This window comes from Salminus brasiliensis, chromosome 11 (assembly GCF_030463535.1).
Source record: "Salminus brasiliensis chromosome 11, fSalBra1.hap2, whole genome shotgun sequence".
Lineage (NCBI taxonomy): Eukaryota > Metazoa > Chordata > Actinopteri > Characiformes > Bryconidae > Salminus > Salminus brasiliensis.
The window spans coordinates 9,527,401-9,551,997 of NC_132888.1; the positions used below are offsets into that span (position 1 = coordinate 9,527,401).

General features: G+C 41.2%; 1 protein-coding gene across 6 annotated transcripts in view; it reads right to left on the reverse strand.

Moving 5' to 3' along the window:
* The window catches only part of robo1 (roundabout, axon guidance receptor, homolog 1 (Drosophila)), a 314,173-nt gene that overhangs the window by 191,792 nt on the left and 97,784 nt on the right, over positions 1 to 24,597 (reverse strand). For 2 of the 6 annotated variants that reach the window (XM_072691599.1, XM_072691598.1), the window contains exon 3: positions 17,015 to 17,101. The exons of 1 other annotated variant lie outside the window; for it this stretch is intronic. In XM_072691599.1, the coding sequence (XP_072547700.1) occupies positions 17,015 to 17,101 (87 nt within the window). Of the gene's footprint in view, positions 1 to 3,288; positions 3,509 to 17,014; positions 18,985 to 24,597 lie in introns of those variants that run through there. 3 more of the 6 variants (XM_072691602.1, XM_072691595.1, XM_072691597.1) reach the window with 2 other exon arrangements.

Genomic DNA, 24,597 nt, shown 5'->3' on the forward strand with positions numbered 1-24,597 from the left:
TTCCATTCAGGAATTTCTCGTTTTAATCTTCAACAAAAACATTAATTAACATTAATTCTGAGATTGAATCCAGTGTAAATCTTGATCTGGGATGTTGGATTCACTCTATACAGGATTACAGCCAGGTGTTTTCACAGCAGTGCCATCAGTGGACGTGTATCGTCTAAAGCCTCTGATCCAGAGCCACCAGACAGACTGTAACCAGCCCGCCAGACATGATCGTCTACACGTGTAACAACGGCGCCCTCTGCTGGTCACTAAGGTGCTGCACTAATGCTGGGCGTAGTGTTTAGGACATAGACATATACGTTACGTATTTACGCACATACATACATACATACATACATACTATTCAAAAGTTTGGAATCACTTGCCATTTCATCATTTGTGCTATTTTAATATCATGATTACTCATGACACAGATTATTCATTATAAATGTAATAAATTAGACACCGACTGGGATTTATGGTGCTGTATGCAACAGTTAAACTATGTTGAGTTATACAATATTGTAATGATCAATTTACAATTGTATGTATTTGTTCAATACTTGATCACCTTTAAAATACCATGCATTCTGAGTGTTACTTCTATTAGAACTTCATGTTCAATGGTACACAGCTTTCTCAGTCTACTTTTTAAAAACAAGCTACAGCTTCGTTCATCGTTCACAACAAATCTTGAAAATATTAATTGATTTATTGATTTCTAGTTTCCTACTACTTATGTAAAAGAGTTTCACAGTTAATGCACAGGCATTAATTTCACAGTTAATCGTCAATACAGTGATGAAATGTGTGTCTAAATCACTCCCATGGCATGGCTGAAATAGATTCTCCCCAATTTTTTACACAGCATATATAGTAAACTCTATGTAGCTGCAGTCCCTCATTACTGAGTTCAGCTGTTTCAGCCACACCCTTTGTTTAGCTCAAATGAAGGGTAATGTCTTTATATGCCACATTTTAGACAATTACATGTCTCCAACTTTGCGGCAGCAGCTTAGGGAAGGCCCTTTCCTCTTCCAGCATGACCGTGCCCCTGTGCTCAAAGCCAGGTCAATAAAAACATGGTTTGACCAGTTTAGTGTGGAGGAACTTTAGTGGCCTGCACAGAGCTCTGGCCTCAACCCTACTGAACTCCACTGGGCTGAACTGGAGCCAGGCCTTCTTGCCCTCATGATGGACAGAAAACTGGGTCAGAGCATCTTCAAAAAGGCAGGTTTTGTGGGCTGTTATCAGTACACAGTGGACCACCTGGCGACTATCGACAGGGTCAGGGGGCCCAAGGCTCATTGCTGTGATCCATAGAGGCTCCACCTCACAATTTACAGGGCATACACATGATGTTCTGCTACCATCTTAGTACCAGAAACCACAGGACACCTTTAGAAGTTGTGAAGTCAATGCTCTGTTTTGGGAGTTCACCAGGGACCATCTCAAAATTAGGCAGTTGGTTTTAATGTAATGGCTGATTGGTGTCCATGTGTAATGGTCAGGTATCCACAGACTTTTGGCCATATTGTGTTGTTACACTCTTTACTATGTGTGTTCAGAGCTGTTTACCTTCTTTATGTGAATATGGGTTTGGGATCCTCCACCCGCCAGTGGACTGTGAATAGAAAAGGCTGAGGACTGTCTTTGTAAACAGCTGGGTCTACTCTTATTTCCCTGTCATAACTCTCCAGTCCACCTAAATCAGAGACAACAGCAGAGTGACTGTGCACATTTGCCGGTGCATCCTCTCCCAAGCTCACCCTGACCTTCAGCAGTCTGGAGCAGTAACAGACAGAGTGGCGTGTGTGTGTGTTGGCTGTCACAGCCCTGAGTGTGAATGTACAGGAGACAGCAGAAAGCTTTCAACAGCTGAGCCAAAAACTCCATCCTTCACCTGCCCTCCCGGAAAAACCAACCTTCACTAGGGAAGGACACGCAACATCTGGTATCCTCAGGCTTTAGATGTCCAGTGAACTGTTGTTTGATTATATTTTAACCATACTACAGTTGCACACGCTCAGCTGGAGATAAAGCAATGCAAAAAGATCCAGCTGGCCCTCTCTGACTGGTGCTGGATTAACTATTTGAGGATTTGAAGATCAGAACATTTTTCACACAGTTTGATTCAGTGGTTCTATTTCAAAACAGGCTATTTGTGCCATAATTACAGTAACTGTATTGTCTCATATACGGTTATATAGATTTACTAGGCTAGGCTTTTTATGTGTTCAGATCCTGCATTATGAGGTGAAGAGTTTAAGTAGAGTTTAGGTGATTAATAAAGAGTTTAAGCCTTTACACCTTCACTCCCATAACTACATTACTTTCATAATTAACGAAAACTTCATAGACCCTACAATAGAACCCTGTGGGACTCACAAAATATTCTAACTTAAATGGCTACCAAATCATTTCTAATGGTTACTGCAGTGGGACTTAAAAGTGAAAAATAAGATTAGGGTTCAAGATGTTAAGTAGTAATCAGCAGATAGATGCCAAGTAATATTCTATATGAATATTATATAAATATAATATTAATCCCCATTTACTAAAACAAACTGTCCTAAGACTTAACAGAAACTTCAACCCTCAAGTTATATTGAGACTGGATTTGCTTCTTTGTTCTCTGGGATTTGAGAGATCCGAAAGAAGTACAAATAATAATAGTAATTATATATGTATAATAATAACAATAATAATAATAAGAAGAAGAAGAAGAAGAAGGCTGGCAATAATTTTTAAAAATCAAATTTTCCTTTTTAAATGTTTGTTTTCCTACATTACCTTATTAAAATCCAGTATACAGAAAATGTTAAGGTATGAAAGTAAGTTTGTGGAATGGAATAAATAAATGACTATTACTAAATGACTAAATAAATCTTAAAATAATTAAATAAAATAAATTAAGCATTTCATGTTTTAAATAACCTTTACATTATGTGAGCACAGTATTTCTTGTACACATTTTGTTTGACAACAATGTCTGTTAAACAATGTCTGTTCTTATTGTTATATACATGTACATTGTTATGTTTGTATTATATGTATTATTAACTTTATCCACACAGATGCTTTTTGAGAGGAGTAGTTCAGAGCCCTCAACACCAGTCAGAGAACCAAGACATATAAAACATTCAATTTACCCATGTTCTATAGCAAAGTGAAAGTGTACATTTCTGTAGACAACTTCTACAACATGCCACCAAGTGCAAACCATGTCTATTAGCAGTCCCCATTCACGCTAATAAAACAATGCTCGTGGTTTTTGGGCTACAGAGAGGATCTACTTACTATGGAAGTTCTGATGACATTTGTGTGCCTTGCTGTTAGAGTGCCGTAGCGGTCCTACCAGCCCAGGGTGGGCTCCCTGTGTGTTCCCTCGCTGCTGCTTGCAGCGTGAGGGTGGGCTCCTTAGCCCAGCGTGGTGAGGAATACCCGGAGGTCCCCCATGCTGTACTCCCAACATACCGAGCATCGCCAGGACGACAATGACTAGAGATAGGGTCTGCATATCTATTCACAAGTTCAGCTCGAGACAAAGAAATGTGAAAAGACCCAACTTGCTCTGATCAACCAGTGTCCAATAGACTGATCAGTTATTGACTGTGCACGCAGATCCACATCATTTTCTTAGGGTTATCCAGCTGAGCCTGACTAACGTCCAAATTAAAGATGGGGAAGCTCAGAGTAACTCCATCTCCATGAGTATGAAACATTGAGGAACTTTGAGGAACAGTCTTCCAAAACAAAAAATCCCATCATCCATGTGGTCACCCTTAAAAATAGTCCACCATGAGCATTTTTAACCCTAATTCTATACTCTTAAAACGTACGTCCTTAATCTAGCCTGTTAACCCGCTCTAAACTTCACCAATTTGCAACAGATTCTGAACAGCCACAATGGCAGCTGTGCTCTGGAAGCCCATTCACTATCATGTCTTTTTTTCTGTAACGAGGCAGTCCGAAACATGGACACCACAGACGATGGTCCAATCCCTTCATTCTTCACTTCAGTATCTCACACATGAAAAGCTTTATTCCTATTCTCACTCTAATTCTCTGTTTGATATTCAAAGCAAGTTTGGGGACATTTTCTCTTTTTTCTGGTGATGTCTGTGTGTGTGTGTGCATGGTAGAAAAGGGGGGACCCTCCAGACTCCATGCTGGGGCGTCTCTTTCAGCCCGGTAAGACCCCCCTCCCGAAAGCCCGGGCTGCAGCGGTATGGGGTTACGGGGGTGACCCATGCAGCGACTGAGAGAGAGCACATTTTATCTCCCCCTGACTAAGACTATTTTATGCCTTCTATTCAGTCCACATCATCCAGCACAACAGCACGGCCTAAAACAAAAACATTCCCCAGGAATTATGCTCCCCGTCGAGCGGCGAGGGGCAAAAACAGGCTCTCAGCCCCCAAAGAGAGTGCATGTTTTTGAGGAGAATATCTTGGATAAACAGAGGATGGCCTAATCTTTCATGCATGGCATTGAGGGCAATGATATAACTCCCCACTGACTTAAATTGACATGAAAACACAATTATTTACATTTTGGGACAATTATCTTTTAATAGCAGTGTGCCAACCCTCAATAACTGTCTCTTTGGTCAAGCTAAATCACATTGCGCATATTCATGAAGCTTGCAGATAATTAGCAAGAAGTCTACAACTCTGCTGGCCACTGCTGGGAATTTTCAATAGTTTGAGTCCTGCTGTGAAGTGCTCTTTTCAAAAGATCCATAAAAAACAAACAAACTGAAGACCATGGCTCCGAACACACTATCTCTGTAACAATGTTGTGACATGACCACCGACCTTGAGCACTCTGTTATTAGACTTGAACTACATCCCTGAGTGATCAGTTAGGGCTGTGGCGATTACCATATTACCACAGTTATTATTTATTTATTAAATGGATAGTTCTGTCTGTAATATCTGATTGACTGAGCCACATGTAGGGTTTGGCTGTATAATGGAAATACTGTATACCCCTGCATAAAAGAATTATAGTGTATCCAAACGTGAACCGTACTTCAAATTGGTGGCTGAAGTCTGATTTCAGATTTCTGTTCTGTGTCTCATAGAGCTCATTCATCCATGTGCATTTCATGGGCCACAGGGTGGGGACGCTGTGGGAGCTCACTGATTGGTGATGTCATGCTCTGAATACAGGTGGGAAAAAAACAGGCTTACCATAGCATAGTTGCGAGTCTAATGATGAGCTGAGTTAGTTTAAAAGGGAGAGCAAGCCAATATAGACTAATGCAAGATAGCAATCATTAAAAAGACACTCGCTCAAAGCTACAATGCAGACATCCTCAGACATCTAGTTTATGAGTATGTAGTATGTAATATGGATAAAAGTGGCAAAGTTGAATATACTCAAATATCCACGATTCATACTTAGAACCAGACGTTTTTTTTTATGTGGTCAATACAAATACTATTATCCGAAATGTGAAATGGAAAGGGAGAAGCTACTCATATCTGGAAAAATGAGAAAAAAATGCAGGACAGGTTTGCAAAAGTAGCGGCAACGGTGTCAGGCGACATTTCAGTGTTGGCATGTTGGCATAGCAACACTTCATTACTTTCCTGTCTAGCTATTAATTAGCTACATTGGCAGGAAAACAAAATATACCAGATAATTACATTTACATTTAGCAGACGCTCTTATCCAGAGCCACTTACAAAAGCGCTTCACTGTTTACTCAGAAAACACCCTTAGTTAGTTTGCATAGGCAAGAATCCAAAGGACACCTCTAAGCTTAGATGCTACTACACAAAAGCCAGTATGGAGACTATAATACTCTGCACTAGACCTCACCCAAGTACTCTTGGAAGAGGTGGGTCGTTTGAAGACAGTGAGCGACTCTGCCGTTCAGGTCGTTCCACTACTTCTGTGCCAGGACAGAAAAAAGTCTGGGTGCTTGTCCTCCGTGGATTTTGAGGGATGGTGGGTCGAGCCGAGCCTTACTTGAAGCTTGAAGGGCTTTTGGTGCAGATCGGCTTTTTACCACTGCCATAAAGTACGGAGAAGCTGGTCAATTCTTGGCTTTGCAGGCCAACGTTAGGGTTTTGAATCTGATGCGGGCGGCAGCTACAGGAAGCTAGTGAAGAGAGAACGCAGCAGAAGAGCATCTACAAATGTTGAAGACAGTCTGTGCTGATGCATTCTGGATCAATTGCAGGGGCCTGATGGTGCGTATAGGAAGACCAGCCAGAAGGGAGTTGCAGTAGTTAAGTCTTGAAATGACAAGAGACTGAACAAGCACCTGGGTTACCTTTCCAACAGAAAAACAGCAACATCTGCATCACTTTCCAGGGCCTTAACTGTTGCTTAAACCACATCCATGCTCTTTTCTGCCTTCTAGAGCAACATGGTACAGCAGTGGAACAGTGCAGGAGCTGACTCTGAATAATGGAAAATGTTGCTTATGTTCATCTGTGGAATTATTACTACACTGATGAACTGCTTGTTATCACATGAAATTAATCTTTAGACTTTTTAGTGCATTGACAGAAAATCAGAAATTAAAAAATCCATAGTAGACATGAGGCACCTGATGCGGATGAATGGACTTTTCTGTAATCCTTACGTTCAGCCGTTTGTTCTGTCTCTGTGCTCTTATGATTTAAAATACAGCCATAAAATACAAAACAAAACAGCAACAAGAAGCTCCTCAGTATTAAATATTTCTCTGTAAATGTGGTCTGTACATTTCTCAGCAGTGTGGTTTATGGGTGTGATGTAGAGAGTTTTATTCTCTTGGATAGAGCTGATGGAAATGCAGCATTACTTCCATCATTTCAGTTATTCTCTTGAACTTCACTCAACCGCTAGATGGAAACCTGGCTGTTGTTAAGCGTATATGACTGGTTGCTGACAGGAACAATACCAATTTTGAAATTTTCTCTTCCATTAGGAGCCATTTTTCCTTACTTACTTTTATGTCCAGGTGTAAAGCTTTGATAAGTGTCTTGTTTTAAACGTCTTCCAGTACAATTCAGGAAATAATAATCCATTTGAAAGCACCTTGCTTCTGAGTAATGCGTTGTGTGTGTGACTGAAGTGTTGGTACAAGCCATTTTGCCAGAGCTGTAAAAACTTTAATGTGGGAAAGTACATAAATGGGCTTGTTTCTTCTGAGCCTGGATGCTGATGGCCTTTTGGCCCATGTGTGTTGAGTGTGGACAGTGAGGGATATCTGAGACTGTTTCAGACATGTTTGTGCTCGAGGGGAGGGACCTTCAAATTCTCAGGAAGTCACAAATCAAAGCAGTGTCATTGTGTCACAGTGTTAGCCTTGCTGTGATGAGAAGCAGCAAATCATTCTTATGAGTACGCTCCAAAATAAAGGCACTAAAAAAGGGTTATTTGAGCAAAGCCAGTATTTATAACACTCATGGAAAGGTTCTTCACCTATTTAAAGGTCCTTCACCCTCACACCCACCCAGGCCATGTGTTTTTATTTAGGAATTTGAATGCATCTTCTCTCTGCTATCCTCTCTCCATGCTCCACACCGGATACAGATCAGGAGGCACACCTGACTAATGAGAAGCTCATTTGACCAGGCGATAAAGACATACTTTGCCTGGTTCAAAAACTGTGCCTGTGTCTGAAACTGTGCCCTATTCACTATCTAGTGCACTACCTAGGAGTTCAGCCATTTTGCAGTGGTGTCTGAAAACGTAGAGCTGAAAGTTTTGTGCAATACAACAATCCCACAGTGCACCATAATATACAGTGTGCAAATGATGTACCTTGTGTGTTAGATCATTTTTCCTTGTTTTATGATTATGGAGATTTGGGATTTGGGATTTGGCTAGTTTGTGCCAGTTTTCCCTGGTATTTAGCAAAAGCTAACTCCTTGAAGAAGACTTTGCCACCTTTAAAGGATGCATTAGAAAGTACTTCTTGACCACCACCAAGCCACTGCCTTCTCTACTTTTCAACCCAGGGAAATTTGATGGAATGCTGGAGAGCTGTCTGGCTTTGTGTGTAAGGTAAGGTGAGGCAAGTCAATCGCTGGCCTAATTCTGGAACCTCTTATGGGCTGCAAGGAGAATGCTCTGAAAGGCATGTTGAGGATGTTGGCTGCTGCTGAGAACATCGTTGCAGGGCTCCCCACAACCAAGGATGTCACTGCAGGTTCACCTGTTGCCGGGGACGTTGCTGCAGGGCCCCCTGTTGCCATTCCTGTTTCTGCACCCTGGGCCATTCCTGTTCCTGCATCCCAGTTTGTCACTGTTCTTGCTCCCCTGGCTGCTCAAGGTCAAGCTCCTCCAATAACTCAAGTTCCTATTCCCCGGGCCATTTCAGTTCCTGTTCCCAGGATGGCTCCAGTTCTTGTTCCCAGGACGGCCTCAGTTTCAGCTCTCACCCTCAAGGTTGCCCTGTCCTGGCTCCTCCTCAGTTCCGAATCCTGTTCATGACCAAATTTGAGGGTCTTGCACAAGGATATTTTTCTCTTCACACCAGGATCTACTTGTGTCTGTACTGCCTCATGAACCCATGGCCGACACTAAAGATGCAAATTTTAGCCACCAAACGTGTCCTGGTGGAATGACTACATTGCAGTAAGGGGAAATGAGTTAATAAATTAGTTAATTGTTTTGCCAAAATATAGCTTTTAAAGGCAGTTCAACAGTGTGCAGTCTGTGTGAGTTGAAATGAATAAGTTCTGCATATAACTCTCTCACTCATGGGCTCTATGAGAGATGTGGTGAGTTGCTGACCCCCAGCATGTGCTACACTGGCAGGGACAGTCCCTGAACCGCTAAGTGCTGTCCTGTCATTCCTGCACACCCTTCAGAGCAGAAATTCTCTGTGACTTGTCAGGTCGGCTGAGAAAGCATCCCACACTTTCTGCGCGACTGAGTCGGACAAATCCGCAGCGGTGTTGTCACTGGGAAAAAATGCCTCTTGCATACGACCACCTGGGCTTTGCCACAGCCAGAAGAGCATACACCCACACAAACTTGTGGTAGAACCACCAACAATTTGCAGAAGCATCCTAAAAATCACACAAAGCCCACAAAAAGACACCTTCTCTTCAATCCTGTGAAAAAGTTTAACACAGCAAAGGCCTTAGTTACCGTTCAGTGCTTTTAAGAAACGAAACTAGTATGAAAAGACGACAAAGCTCAGAATGGAAGACCCAAAGCCGTGCTGGAAAATAGAGAACAACAAACGGCATAGAGAGGGCATTCTCTTTGCTCACTTATGAGCCGTGAGAAAAAGAGACGGAGGGTCTTCGGAGGGTCCTGAACAGTGGGCTGAACAAATCTGGTTCTGTTTTGTCACTCAGTGAGGCCCTTCATGCGGAACGCTGTGGAGGGACACCCCAACGGGAGGGACGTGGAGAGGAAGAATGAAAGAAAGAAAAAGAGCAGGGCATTACGCGCTCACTGGCTGACACAAAACTCCGGTTGAGGCGATAAACAGGTTGTCGCGTTTCCGCCTGCATGCGTGACCTGAATGGCCTCGCTGCCCGTCACCTCGGCACGGGATTAGCCTTGGGTTCCAGTGCAGCGCTAGCTTGACATGGGGAAAGAGAGCTAACAAGGGTGCGAAACCCTGTGTGTTAGCAGGAGAGAGTATGCAGTGAAGGTCTTAGGGGTGGATTGGACCTCCAATGTTTCTACACAGGCTCTGCAGCTCTCCAGCCACAACACTCCATGGTTTCCAATTAGCGCATGAAGCACACCGACAGGACTTCGATTCACGCCACAAAGAAACAAAAGTGTCTCGGGTGACTCCATTGGACTTCTCAGCTCCAGCCTTCCCTAACTAGCTTTGTTACTCAGTCTCTCTCGGCCTTTTATGCACAGTGGCAAGAACAAGTCACATTGTGTTTTCATGCTTAATTGGCTTAATTGGTTTACTGGCCGGAGAGGCTTTAGATGAATAGAGGGACTGTCTCAGGGTAACCGAGCCAAGTGATGCCTTTGTCTCTGCTACTGTGTGCCCTCTCCACCTTCACAATGGGGGACTGAGCCAATCAGTGCAGTGCAAGCTGTTGGACACGGCCCTCGCCAGCAGTTTGGCTCAATTATTAACACAGACCCACTGTGCTGGGTGGCCAGTGAGATACTCTTCTGCTGCTGCTGCTGCTGTTGCTGGCTCAACTGGATGTGCTTTAAAGAGCACCCAGGATGAAGGTGTTAAGGACAAGAAAAAAAAAAGAAACAGGAAGCAGGTGCGTAGTTCTGAACCCGCAAAACCCCTCATAGAATCCATTGCTTCAGCTGTTGCCTAGCAACTAAGTCTGCAAAAGGGAACAAAGTAATTGAATTTCAACCAGCAAATGAAACAGTTACACCATTAATCAAGGACAGAGAAAAGCCAGTCCTACGTCTGGTCTGTGTAAGGTGACTTCCATAGAAAATGATAATGAAACAATGGTCTAGAACTGTGTTCTACTGCTGAGACATGGTCACAGTGGCATACAGTTTATTAAGTCCTCATAATACGTACTGTCACTGTGGTAGGAAAATTGATCTACAGAATGATATGTTAATATTATGTAATGGTGTAAAATAAAAAACAGAGTCTTCTTAATACAGTAATGACACACATGATTTGAGTTTAGTAAAAGTAAAAAAAACAGAACCTAATAAACCTAAATTTTACAAACCAAAGTTTTTATTTAATAGTGCAAAATTTTGGTTTGTTAAATTTAGGTTCATTAGGTTCTGTTTTTCTTTTTTTTATGCAAAATATAATATACAATTTTCTATGTTTATATATAGTATTGTTTTTAATGTATATATATATATATATATATATATATATATATATATATATATATATATATATATATTCACCTGTTTGTTGCACCATAGAGGAACATGATTTTGCTCCACTAATATACGTAATAATAATAACAACATTAAAATCCTTTATACATACACACATACATATATATATATATATATATATATATATATATATATATATATATTCACCTGTTTGTTGCACCATAGAGGAACATGATTTTGCTCCACTAATATACGTAATAATAATAACAACATTAAAATCCTTTATACATACACACATACATATATATATAGATATACTGTATATATAGTGACAAAAAGGTGCATCTACATTATTCATTAGGATTTCCTTCAAATTAAAGGTTCATTAGGTTTTGTGTTTTTTATTACTAAAAGAGAGAACAGTAAAGAAGCCAGAAAATAATTATCATGTAAATTTCCAACTAATCCTTGCACTTTCATTGTGAAGGTACCTTTTATATGAATCAAGTAATTGAGTAATCGTGCCAGCCCTACAACTCTGTCCTTCCCTCCTCCATCTTAGCCTGTTCACACCACTCTTTTTTTACTCTCTTCCTTAAAAACGTGTCCTTCCTCCCACGAAAAGAAAGAAAAAAAAATAACAAACTGAAAGGCCTCTTTCTGTCTCCCTGCTGCTGTCAGCTGCCAAAACAAGCCCGCTGCTGTGATGAGCACTATAAATATGATGGATGGGATATGTGGTGCCGCTGACCTCACAACACGCGCCAGAGGAGTTCGGAGGAGCAGGTGCTGTGCAGATTTATGACTCCCAGCACGAAATTTCACCCCTCACACATACTGATGTCCTACCAAGCCAAGACCCCAGCCCAGGACTGCTGAACCCACTCGCACCTCCGCTGCAAATAGTGTGTGTGTGAAACATTAAGATGAAATCTACAATGACACGCAGCGTTTTTGGTATGCCATGGAAGCTCTGCATGTGCTTTGCAATAGAGCTGACAGGAACTGAGCCAAGTCCATTCTTGGATTACAGCTACAGTGCTTTAAAGGAATACTGTAGTGGTTTTGGGTAATCTATACCTTCAGCATCTGGAGTATACGTTTGATTAGCATGGAAGATAAATTAACAGAACCTGCACAACAAAAAAAGACCATTGGCGTCTATTATATGTGTGTTCTAAAGTAATACCATGCAGCATTTTACGTTTAAAGTAGCAGCTTCAAAATCATTGTGACGCTCCTCTGACATGTAATAGGAAGAATAGTTCTGTAAATAAATGCCAAAAATGTCTCTTAACCTGCTTAACCCACATCCAGGTCGTCACTTAGGTCGCACAGACATGTCAGTGTGATTTAGGACACAGTTAGAACTATTAACCTGGTGCAAACCTGGTGCTTACAAACCAGTAAGGAGCTAGAAGGCTGTTCAGATTGCTCCATATTTATCACAGTCACTGTCAGAACAACTGGCAAAATTCTAGATCAGCACACTTGTGGTGTGGTTTTGTTAATTTCTGTCCAAATATTTGTGGACACCCTTTCTAATAAATTAATTCAGCTACTTTAAGTTGCCCCCGTTGCTGATACAGATATGCAAATTCACACATACAGCTTGTCTAGTCGCCACAGAGAGGTGCTGCCAATAGAATAGGACTCTCTGGAGTAGATAAACATCAACCTATTGGCACCATGCTGCCTAATGCCAGGTGTGGGCTCGATGAGTAAAAAGCCCCCCAGCATTGAGCTGTGGAGCAGTGTAACTGTGTTCTCTGGAATGATGGTTCGTGCTGCATCCAGTACTTTTAGAGTTGATGAGTTGGGGGTGAGGTGGGGTGGTGATCATTCAGCATCCTGACCTCACTAACGCTTTTGTTGCTGACTGCAGTCAAATCCGCTCCAAAATCTAGTAGAAAGCCTTCTTCCCTAGACAGTAGAGACAGTTACTTCACTGAAAGCAGGATAAACTCTTTTTCAAAATCCTGAATTGTTTCTGAAGAAACCATGAATGAGCAGGTGTCCCAATAGTATTGTCTTTTGTCTTGGTTGCATTCAACTAAGGAAGCACAACCTGGACTCCAAACATGTCTTGGCTGATCGACTATGACTATTACCTGCAGTAATATTGGGAATTATAGACACGTTTGCAAAGACCCACAGAGATCCACAGTGATGGGAGGTGGCTGTAATCGACTTCCAGATGTGCATAAGAATTTTTAATAAAATATACATAATTGACACTGAATAACTGTGGATAAACTCTGTCTGGTATTTCACACCCGTCACTCTGAATCTGTCACTCAGCAGCACCCTCATCTGACAGTCATAAGGGCACCATATGGACATCCAGACTCAGTACAAAAGAGGGGCATTTGACTCCCCCGGTCCTCCCCCGCCCCCTTTCCCCTCCTTGAACCCCAGCCGGCGTGCAAGTGAAGGCCATTTACGATTCAGGGCAAAAAACCCTCATGATTACCCAAGAGCCTCTGAAGGCTGTTCGCTTCTATAGAGGCGAAAGTCTGCTAGCGTTTGGCAACGACAGGCCTGCTTTGCATCCTCTCACCCATGCTAATCGCGACAACAACAATTGTAGAACAGGTTCGGCTTCTCTTCAGCGCAGCGAGCGCCGTGGTGATGAATAATCGGCAAGCCCCTCTCTTGCTCTCTCTCTCTCTTGCTTTATCTTTCCACTCCTTCTTCACTGATCTCACTTCCACTCTAGTCCCTCTTGACAGAATTAACCTGGTGCACGGTCGAGAGTGGAGCCTGGTGGAGGAGCTCTTTCCTGGGACACACAGTGAGTTAAGCTGGGGGATCAGCGAGATGAATAGAGATTGGATGGGGAATAATAAGAAAAAAAGAGCGCCTGCTCCCTCCAAGCGGAGAGGGCCTGTGGAGCGACTGCTGCAGAGACAGGGAGGTAATTACATCTCAAGTGAGATGGGCCCTAAAGGCAGGACCTGCACTTGCCACGTTTTTCTCTTTGGGGGGGAAACGAGTGTATTATGAAGCCACACTTTGAGGATACCCTCAATTGGGAGTAAGTGCCCCGCATCCACTCTGGGTGGGGAGTAACTATTCAAGCAGGAACGTGTGGAGGGGGTGTGCTTGTGAAGCCTCAGGCAGGAACCTTTGGCACTAATAACGGCCAGCAGAATGTCCAGCGCTCTTCTTATGCTGGCGAGGCACCCAGATGAGCTTTGGCGCCGAGGTCAGAACCCAAGGCCAAATCTCTAACCTAATAGACTGCTCTGTCTCACTTTATCAGTCTGTCAAACTCTGGCCAGAAATCAACCTGCACATAAATTCGGTCAGAAAGATTCATGTTTTTGTCCCTGAGATACAGAATTCTTCATACATGTACACACTATGTGGACAAAAATATTGGGACACCTGCTCCTTCATTGCTTCTATTGCATTAAATGTCTCTACTGTCCATTTTGGAGCATTGCTGTGAGGATTTGATTGCATTCAGTGACAAGCACGTTAGCAAGGTCAGTATGTAGGATGGAGCACCGTCATTACAGAGATTCCATAGCCCTCAAGCCCACGCTTGACATTCTGCATGGTGCCAATAGGTTTATTATTATCTGCTCCAGAGAGTCTGATTCTATTGGCAGTACTTCTCTACAGGGACTAGACAAGCTGTATGTGTCAGCAATAGGGGGTAACTTAAAGTAGCTGAATGCATTCATTAAAAGGGGTGCCTACCAACAGTTTCAAGCATATCCAATATATACTCAAATGCTCTGATTGGTTGTCCTGTCTTATGACTCATGTGATGTGAGAGTACACTGTTAAAAGCATGAGATCCTTGAGGAACATTTAGAGCTTCTTCAATATGAAACTGTGGATGTCTGAAAGTGCTCTAAGGAACCTCTTTCTTCTAAAACCTTTTCTTAATGGTTCCTCAAAGTACCTTAAGAGGTTCCTCCACAGTTTTAAACTGAAGAAAGGTTTCAAAGGTTCCTGAAGAATCTTATAGTTTATCTTTAAATACGTAAAGAACCTTTACAGTCACTTTAAAAGGTTCTACACAAATGTCAAATTTACTAAAATGGTTCTTTATGAAACCTAAAAGTGTGTCATCACTCAAACAACCCTTAGTAGAACTAAGTGTAAAGTGTAAAAATCTGGTGGAAACGCTTCTTGCATCTTTAATGGGAAGAAGTGAGGCTGAACTGCAGCCAGTTTAACAGAAGGATATGTAAAACTGTTGATTTGTGACATCTAAATTTCAAAACAGGCTGGCTTTGCATCTTTTCCCTGTAGTACGTTGAAGTACACTGAAGTACATTATAGTAAGGTTGTTGGCTGCATGTCAACAAATGTTCCAAAAAGTACCATTACACTAGGGGTGGGCAATATGGCAATATCGTCAGTGCTTAAAGAAAACTAAGCACATTTCTATTGATGCATTTTGTCTGCATGTCAAAATATTACAATAAATATTGTGTATCATTAACTTGTCTTTAAATATCGCCATATTGCATATATACACTCATTACACTCATTACACTCTTATATATCAAGGTGCTACAATGGGTACTTCCAGTGATGCCATAGAAGAACCATTTTTGGTTCCATTATCATTTTTTTGTAAAAGAGAAATGCAGTAGATTTGAAGAATCCTTTAAAAGTTTAAAGAAGTCAATGTTAAAGATTCTTTAACCATTCAAGGTTCTTCATACTCAAAGCCCTTTTATAACAAAAATAGTGGAACTAAAAAAGTCATCACTAATATCTTTGTAGCAAATTTCGCACTAAGGTGTTTTATTCAGTAACTACAGGAACTGGTGGGGCTATTCTTTGGTAAAGGAAGTTTGTAATAACACTTTTAGGCTTTTTAAGGGGTTAGAAGTGTAGAGAACAGTTATATATGTATGGCATAGTTATGGTAAAGGATGTCCATACTTTAAACAGATATTACTGTCAATTTTATGTTTATTTGTGTTTTTATTAATAAGTAAAGAACATGATTTCATAAAGCTGACAACTAGTAAAGTCTGCCTTTTTAAACAGGAGGAATATCCTTCCATTCCCATTCCACTGTTACTCTAATGAACCAAATCAATAAAAAGACCTTCATGATCTTCACTGTGTTCTGAATGTGTGCACATTCTCTTTCAGAATCCACTGCAGTGCATCCAACACTAAAGACAGCATTGTAGTCTTATATCTCCAACCTTGAGAGACTTTGAAAACACAAGGGTCTTAGAGACTGTAAAGTCATCCCTCAATCTATCTAGCAGCCATTCTTATCCGACCGTTCTCGTCACCCACACAGTGAAAGTTTCTTTTCCCTTATCGACTTGTTTTCCTAATGGAGCTCACAGTGTTGGAGAGATAGCTCCAAGAATAACACACTATAGCAACACTTGAGCTCGAGGAAGTCGATTTGTACATTCACATAAGCACAACAGGGCAAGGATATTCAGATCTCTCCTCTGCAATTTACTGTTCATCTCATCTAAGTGAATTCAATCTGAAAATTGGGATTCTGGCAGCCTTCCCCTCTCCCCTGTCATTGGTTTCACCCTATTCTACACTACAAAACAAAATCTAGAGGTTATCCAGCTCTCACAAATCAGCTTTATTTAAAGCAACCCTTTGTAAATAACCTTAACACAGTCATTGAACTTGATCGAGGAACGTTAGTGAACAATAAGAAAGCATAACTCTCGTACTTGAGACATCTAAGCTCCAACACAACACAACTGCAAGCTGTCAAATAAATTTTTTTTGTTTCAATGATTTTCACTCCATATTTTAAGCAACCTTAACTCTTAGAGGTTGTAAATACTGCACGGCACAATACTTGCTCAATAATTGCATAATTCCATGTAAATAATACACCGAAAATGACAATAAACTATTTTACTGGCTTTCCCTTTAGATATCTGGAATACAGATATTGTCTGTATTCCAGATAATATCAATGTTAATCATTTTCACATAGCAGACCTCCCATTATGTACTAATAAAGGTCATAATGAATGAAGCTTAATGCACCGTAAATCTCATTTAGGCTTTATTGAACAAGAAAAAAGCCCTTAATTAAGTGACAAAGCTCCTTAAAATAAAATATTACCATTATTACTATTAATAATAAATTATTTATTGAATTGAGGTCATTTATTACATTGAATGGCCTCCAGTGGCCATACACTGTGGAGCTCCACTAGGAACAGCAAGGTAGACACAGCTATACGGCAGCAAGCAATGGCGCAATGACAAGTAGAGGATGAAACGGCGGTACCTGTGTAGCCCAGAGTGTTGTCTTCATCATGTCCTGGGGCGGGGGCCTGCGTAACCCCCTCTTTAGGCGCCTCCGGAGTGCCCGTGTCTGTTGGGAGTAACACAGGGACTGAGACTTCCAAAGAAGAACCAGAGGCCAACAGAAAAACAGTGGCACCTGAAGAACCCAGCAGAAGTAGACTCCAAAACATCTGCCCATTAAAGTGGTTCGGTCCATGGTCACACCTCTGAGCCCACATCCTTTAATCCAAACGGATGACTAGGTTTCAATATAAACAGCAACTTGTGTGACAGATCAGTAAAGTCCACAATGTGTCAATCAACTGTCTGCCATTAATCCATAGGAAGATACCAAGAGATACAAGAGATGCCCACTGATTCAGAGTTCAGCGAATGCAGCTCAGTCCTGTTAACCGCAAGCCTGCATGAGTGTGCCACAGCATCCCCTGGATGAGTATGTGGATGTATGTGTTGGTGTGTGTGAGGCAAGTGTATATTTCTGGCCCAGACTCCACCAGAGAGCATATGGGTAAAACCAAGGCCACCCACTCCAAATTCACACACACACAAACACACACACACATAGATAGACTGTCACACATCCTATTTAGTCCTTAACACACTCATTCACTGTAGCCACACCCCAATCAAGGCTTGTCACTTTTCAGGCTTGACAGACTGGGGCTTGAGGCTGGATGGGAGGACCATTTGGGGAAGTGGGGCAGGGGGTTGGGGTCGGTGCCCCTTTGAAGGCTAAATGTGGGATAAATCAGACCGGGCCATGCCCACTTCCATTGTGGGGCACTGACAGGGGGTTAATTTGGGCTTGGGGAGGGGGGAAACTAGAGGGGGGAGGTTAATGAAAAGTAAGTCAGAATTCACCAGCTGACCGCGGTGCAGTCTGTCACTGTGCTGAATGAAGATTGGCATCATTGAGTAGATAAATGGCAGACAGACAAAACAAAAGTAGCTCTTCTGAGAGCACTTAGTGCTCAGTGAAGTCTGACCAGTGCCGGCCTGCTGATATCAACCCAAAAACACTGAGCCAACATGCTAAATGCTAATTCTGAGCGCGAGGCAATTGTAAAGTTCAATGTGGGAGCAAATTAGCTGGCACGGGCGTTGATTAGAGAGGTTAACAGTCTGTGGATAGGACTGTGCCAGTCTGTGACCTATCTTGTAATTAGTGCAGAAATGGCATATCTATTCACAACAATACACTGCACACATGACCACTTTTTCATCCTGCACCTTTTAGATACAATAGATACACTATATGGACAAAAGCATTGGGACACCCCCATTCATTGTTCCCTTTAAGTCAAGGGTATTAAAAAAAGAGTTTATCCTGCTTTTGTTGATTTTGAAGCACTGCTGTGAGGATTTAACTGCATTCATTGAGCAAGAGAGTTAGTGAGGTCAGGATGTTGAATGATCACCACCCCACCTTATCCCCAACTCCTTCAATTCACCCCAAAAGTATTGGATGCACTATCCATCATTCCAGAGAACACAGTTCCACTGCTTCCCAGAACAATGCCGAGGGGGGGGCATTGTTCCCCTCCTATCTTTGTACCCCTCCTATCTGCACTTGGCACTAGGACACATGGAGCCAATAGTTCATGCTCATGTTTCTCTGCTCTAGATAGTCCTATTCTATTGACAGTACTTCTATACAGGGGATAGATAAGCTGTGTGTTTCATTAGAAGGGGTGTCCACAAACATTTGGCCACATAGTGTACAGTATATATCATATTACTTATCAGGTGGGCATTACATTAAATGGCATAAGTACGATATTTACTGGATACTTCAGATAATATTTTCAAATACACAAATATGTTATAACAGATTTTTTTGTGACATCTGATAAGCTGAATGCATGCATAAGCAATAAACAATGTGTCTGCAAAGCAATACTTGAGCATTCATGAGCACTCTGCAAGGCAACAAAACAAGCTAAAATACTAAAATACATCATTCCCAAATAATGACACTTATCAGTCAGACGTCTGCGGACCACATCCTGAGGTGGAACGGGTTAGAGTGGTGTTCTGAGGAAGAGGGAGAAGACGGGGTGGAGGTGGGCCTAAATTAAGGTAAATTCTTAACATACACATACTTTATAAAACACACTATGTCAGATTGCAATTGCTGGCATTAGATGTTAAAAATACTCAAGTATTGCTTTATGCGCATACTTTTAATGCTTATGTCCTATATGAGCAGTCTTTGAACACAGAGCTACCCAAAGTTTTCATCACATTATTCTTGAAGTAAACAAGCAAGAGGACACACAAAAGACACATTTTAAGATGACAAAACAAGGCTGTCTGTTTGTGCATTGACACCATGATGTTTTCCATCATCCAAGTCAAAAATGATACAGATCAATAATAATAATAATAATAATAAAAAGTCCATTCATCAACTTGGCAACCGTAAAACAAGTGCAAGTGTTCAAGAAATGGGCGAACAAACAAGGATGCTTTGGCTTGGTCAGCTAGGCTTTCAGAAGACCTCTGAGGTGTATGCCTCAGACAGCCCATAGAAACGCATTCAAATGATCTATACAATACCAGATGGACCTGCAGCATGTTTTCATCAACAACAACCCAATCAATCAGATGCACTTGGAACACGGCAAATCCAGTATCCCATTTCCACCCTGCTTCCTCCTCTTCCTGGAGGGAGCATGGTGCACTGGCTAGACCTCAGATGAGGGCCACTTCACAGCTCATTAACAGGTGGTGTGCCCAGCTGCCCTCCAGGGCTCATGGACCAAAAGCTGGTGCTCCCCAAATTCAAACAGCCCCTATGCGCAGTGCCCCATCCTATCCCCCTCCCCTGGTGACTCATTAAGCTTGGCCATGTGCGCCAATCTGACTTTTCCGTATGGACCCGCGAAGAGGCCAATCCCAATTTTTTCGAAGGCCGTGGCTTTCCCCCCGGTCTCAGATTATGTAAAAGGAGTGTATTGTATTTTCAGGGTCATTCTCCATAGATATAGATCCAAATGGACAGAAGTGGATCTGCTCAGTGCTGAGGATGAAGCAAGAGCACAGAAGTAATGAGGCCAGCTATATGAATGAAGTCTGTTTTTCCACAAAAATGTTTATAGAAGAAGATGAAAGATTCACAGACCCTGTTTATGACAGTAGGTAATGTATAATTTAAGCAGTCATAAATGGTTTCTAGTAGGGGTGTAATTATGTGATATTACGTGTATTAAATTCCCCGAAACACAGTGTCGATTTTTAATGAATAACTGAGTGACTCTTCTGATTGGACAAAAATAAACTATTATTTTATTCACATTTTATGCATATGGTGGGTGTTCCTTATTCTACGACAGTTTCCTAAAATGTGACATTTGTGACAAATTGCAATATATGGCCTTGCTTACAGTCGATCACAGGATATTAAATCATAACCCCTGTGTAATGAATAGGGCTGCAACAAATTATGTTTTTAATAGTTAAAAAATAATAATAATCTACCAATTTTGAAACAAATCATTGATTTTTCAGAAGATGAAATGCTCAATTACTAAATAACTCTACATTCCTAACAATGAAGACAGTAAAGATGAATAACTACCCTGCTGACATAAAAGATAAATAAAAGTGCAACATAATTTGTTAACATAAATGTTAAACCAAGCAATGTGCAGCAATAAAATATAACACAACTACACCAATTCTCTCTTCATCAGTTTCCCATATTGTTCAGATCAACATAAAAGACAAAAGGGAGACAAAAGGGAGACAAATGTGAGACGTAACTCCCATTCATATTTCAACCAGTGGCTGGTCTCCTCATTTAATGTCTCTGGTTTGACATATTTGAAGATTTCAGCCTGAAGATTCCCACACCTTACCCAGATATAGTCCTATTCTCCACTCACACACCAGAGTGAATGTGCTACATATGTGTGGTTTTATCCACCAGCTCTGTTCACATGACAGACAGCTGCCAGTCTGTTTGCTTTCATTGCAGTTCTGTGTCCACTTTGGGGGAATCATTACTGTATAGAGTAACACCGGCAGTAAAACTGTAACCCACACACTGTTATGGTTAGACTTTGGCTTTTAATCTGCGGTTCACGTGGATCCTAAACTGCCCCTAGTTAGCCTGGGAAACATGACATGATGACAAAGTGATGACGACACCAACTAATCAGACTTTTCCAGACTTCCAATATCTGCACCATTCCAGTCCATACTCTTACCACCCCAGTAAGAACTCTTCAGCCCTGTTCCAGCCCTGTTCCTGTGCTGTCCACTTCTACAGATTGCACATCTGCAATCTGCAACTCCCTGGAGCAGCTTCTTGTTTTGATGTCTGGTTCCTTGTGTTCCTGGAGCACTATCCCATATTAAATTATTAAATCAGTTCCATAATAAATGTTCAAATTAGTTGTTGACTTGTTGATTCGTTTTTGCACCACTAATTGTGATATACATCGTATTGCCAGGTTCTTACACAGCTCTAGTTTCTAGCGTTGCTTTAAAGGACTCATGTTTTATTGTTTGTGAGGCTTTAGCCCATGTTAACGTGCTCTCCCTCTCTATCTCGCTTACTCGCCAACTCACTTAGAGACTAATCAGCTGAATTACTGAAATATGGGATATAAAGTGCCCAGATTTACATGGAAGGAAAGAAAATCCAAATCCAAATTCAGTGCATTTAGCCTGAGCAAAGCAAACACAAGCCACAATTTTTACACAATTAAAACAAATGAAGAACATAGTGGTCAGAAAGCACTCGCACATTTTTGCCATTACACTCCATTTCTTTCTAAAAAGCTTCTAGGAAAAAAATATTTCCCCCAAAAAATGGATTACATGGGTTAGGGGATGTGTACACGACTATAAAACACAGCATTACTACAGGAAACATGGCTGAGACCAATTTGACTCTTGGATTAGAGCCAATTTGTAAATTTTGCCCTGTTCTGGGGCAGCTCTTCCCCCTGAAGCTGTGTCTGGGAGGCCTGCTCTGAGGCCTGCTCTGCTGCACTGGGATCTTCTTATGTCGCTGTGGGCTTGATTAGCTACACTATCACAGCATGAACGCTTAGAGAGGATTATGTATATGGAACGGTGCTCCCTGTCACAGAGAACACAAGAAACCAGGCATCAAAACAAGGGGCTGCTCCAGGGACTCCTTATGTACAATCTGCAGAAGGGGACAGCAAGGGAACAGGGCTGAGGAGTTATTGCTGGGGTGGTAAGAGTATTAACTGGAAACCTGGAATGGTGCTGATCTAGGACAATTGTAATATCCAATTTTCTGAAAGACAAATGCCTGATCGGGTTTCGTAAACACAGACCAGCTAGTCCCTAATGATTTTGGTGTATAGATGCTATCAGTCAAAAATGGCAACTTTACAGGAGGGGGGGAATACCTTCCTAACATTCAATGGAAGTGAAAATGGAAAAAATTACTTCGTCATTTTGGAGCATTTCTATTGGCTCGTTTCGCATGAAATTGATAAACAATGTATAGAACAAATGCAAGATTCAACTAATGTGAAAAAGTGAAAAACAGCAAAAATGGAGATGCGTGTTTTTGTGGGACAGTGATGAAAAGCTATACATTAGAAGGTGAGAACTGCAGTGGCTGCTGTTTATCTTCTAAACTACTAATTTGCTGTGGATTTAAATAACAGGAATAGGAAGGTTTTTTATGTGTCGAAGAGTTTTTAGAGTAAAACTTTTTCTCCATGAATCATCACCAAGCCCTTGACCCAGTTCAAACACAGCTAGATGCTAATCAGGCGTCAGTGTGAACCTTCCTGCTATTTGGGGGCTAGATAAATTGATGTATTTTGCCCGTCAGCAGCGTTTCTGACAGGTATAAAGTAGCCTTGGGGCAAGGCTTCAGCAAAGTTAGTTAGAGTACTGCGCGGTGAATAAACATGTCAAATGGTGCTGCCTCAGACTCTGCTCCTGTGTGACATGCACTGATTAATGTACATAATTAAACACACAAACCATGAAAAAGAAACCCAATCACTCCTCTGACAGGTTAGCCCGAAGAGCACCCGTAACCACAGAGTGAGTAAGCAGAGGCTTCAGGACAAGTGCTGCTGATTAGCCACAATAAGACGATAATGCACACAAGTCACTGAGGAGCCACACAATGATTCAAGCATCTTTAGGGCAATGAAGGTCACAGGAAATATAATATGCTAAGCAGTGGTGTGGTCAAGTCTAAAATAGTGGGTATATTACTATAGCATTACATTTTACTGTTACACTGTGGCACCGTATCGCAACATTTTAGTGTTACACTGTACTGTTACACGGTAGCACTACATTGTAGAGTTACACCAGAGGCTTCTTGGATTGCTCAGTCTATGCATGCATGAAAACAGACCATGGTACCAGAAAAGGGTAAGCAGCATTTAACAGAACCACGAGACGGTGACCAAACACTTTTGGAGCAATGGTGAAACTAAAAATATATATATATATATATTTCATTTTATAGATGATGTATGCTGATAATGTGGCTCATGGTTTGGGTTTTACATGATGTTTATGTTAAACCTTATTTTGTGAGTTTACTAGCTGGTTGCAAAGAAGATTACTGACTGACTCCTGTAGACCTGGATTGTTTCCAATGTCTGATTACACAAGTGCACGTTAACGCGGCAAAATGTCAGATGTTCTGCACTTATCAAATTATGAATTAAGTGAATGTAAATACACCCATTGTGTGATATTGTAGTGTTACATTATAGTATACAATTGTGGTGTTACATTGTAGTGGTGTAACATTGTGATGCAACACTGAGAGGGTCCTCTGCAACACTACATTGTAGCATTGCATTATGGTATTATATTGTGGTGTGATATTGTAGTGTTATGTTGTAGCATTACATTGTAGTATTACATTGTAGTATTACATTGTAGCATTACAATGTAGTGTTGCATTGTAGTGTTAATGTCAAATTGTAGCATTTCATTGTAGTGATGTAACATTGCAGTGTAACATTCTGGTGTAAAATTGTGGTGTAACATTGTAATGTAACACTGCAACATTACATTGTAGCATTACATTATGGTATTATATTGTAGTTTTACATTGTAGTGTTATATTGTAGTGCCGTTTATCTGATGGGGATCTGCTGGTGAGTCTACCAGGTCTTGCATGGTTCTTAAGGGTCCCATTTTCTCAATATGTTAATCCTTTTTTTGAACTCCAGTTATGGAAACACAGGTTTATAAGTTGTTTTCTTTTGACTTTCGCCTTTCTTATACAAGTGGAATATCTCATATGTAATCTCCTAAACAATCAATACCTTCCACTTAACAGTCATTTTCTCTGGAATTGAAATAAATGAAGTGTTCTTTTGCAGTTCTGTTCAATAGCAATAATGACCAGATAGATATTTTTAAATGAGTGCACGGCATCTACCTGCAGATCACAGCAAGAAATAAAAGGCAAGGCAGCAGGCAGTATTTACTGTTAAACTAAGCATAACATCCAACAAGGTCACGAAAGATGATGAAAAAAGGCAGTAAAGCTGATTTGTTTATTTGCTATCTAGATTAAATAAAAAGCGTTTTCCA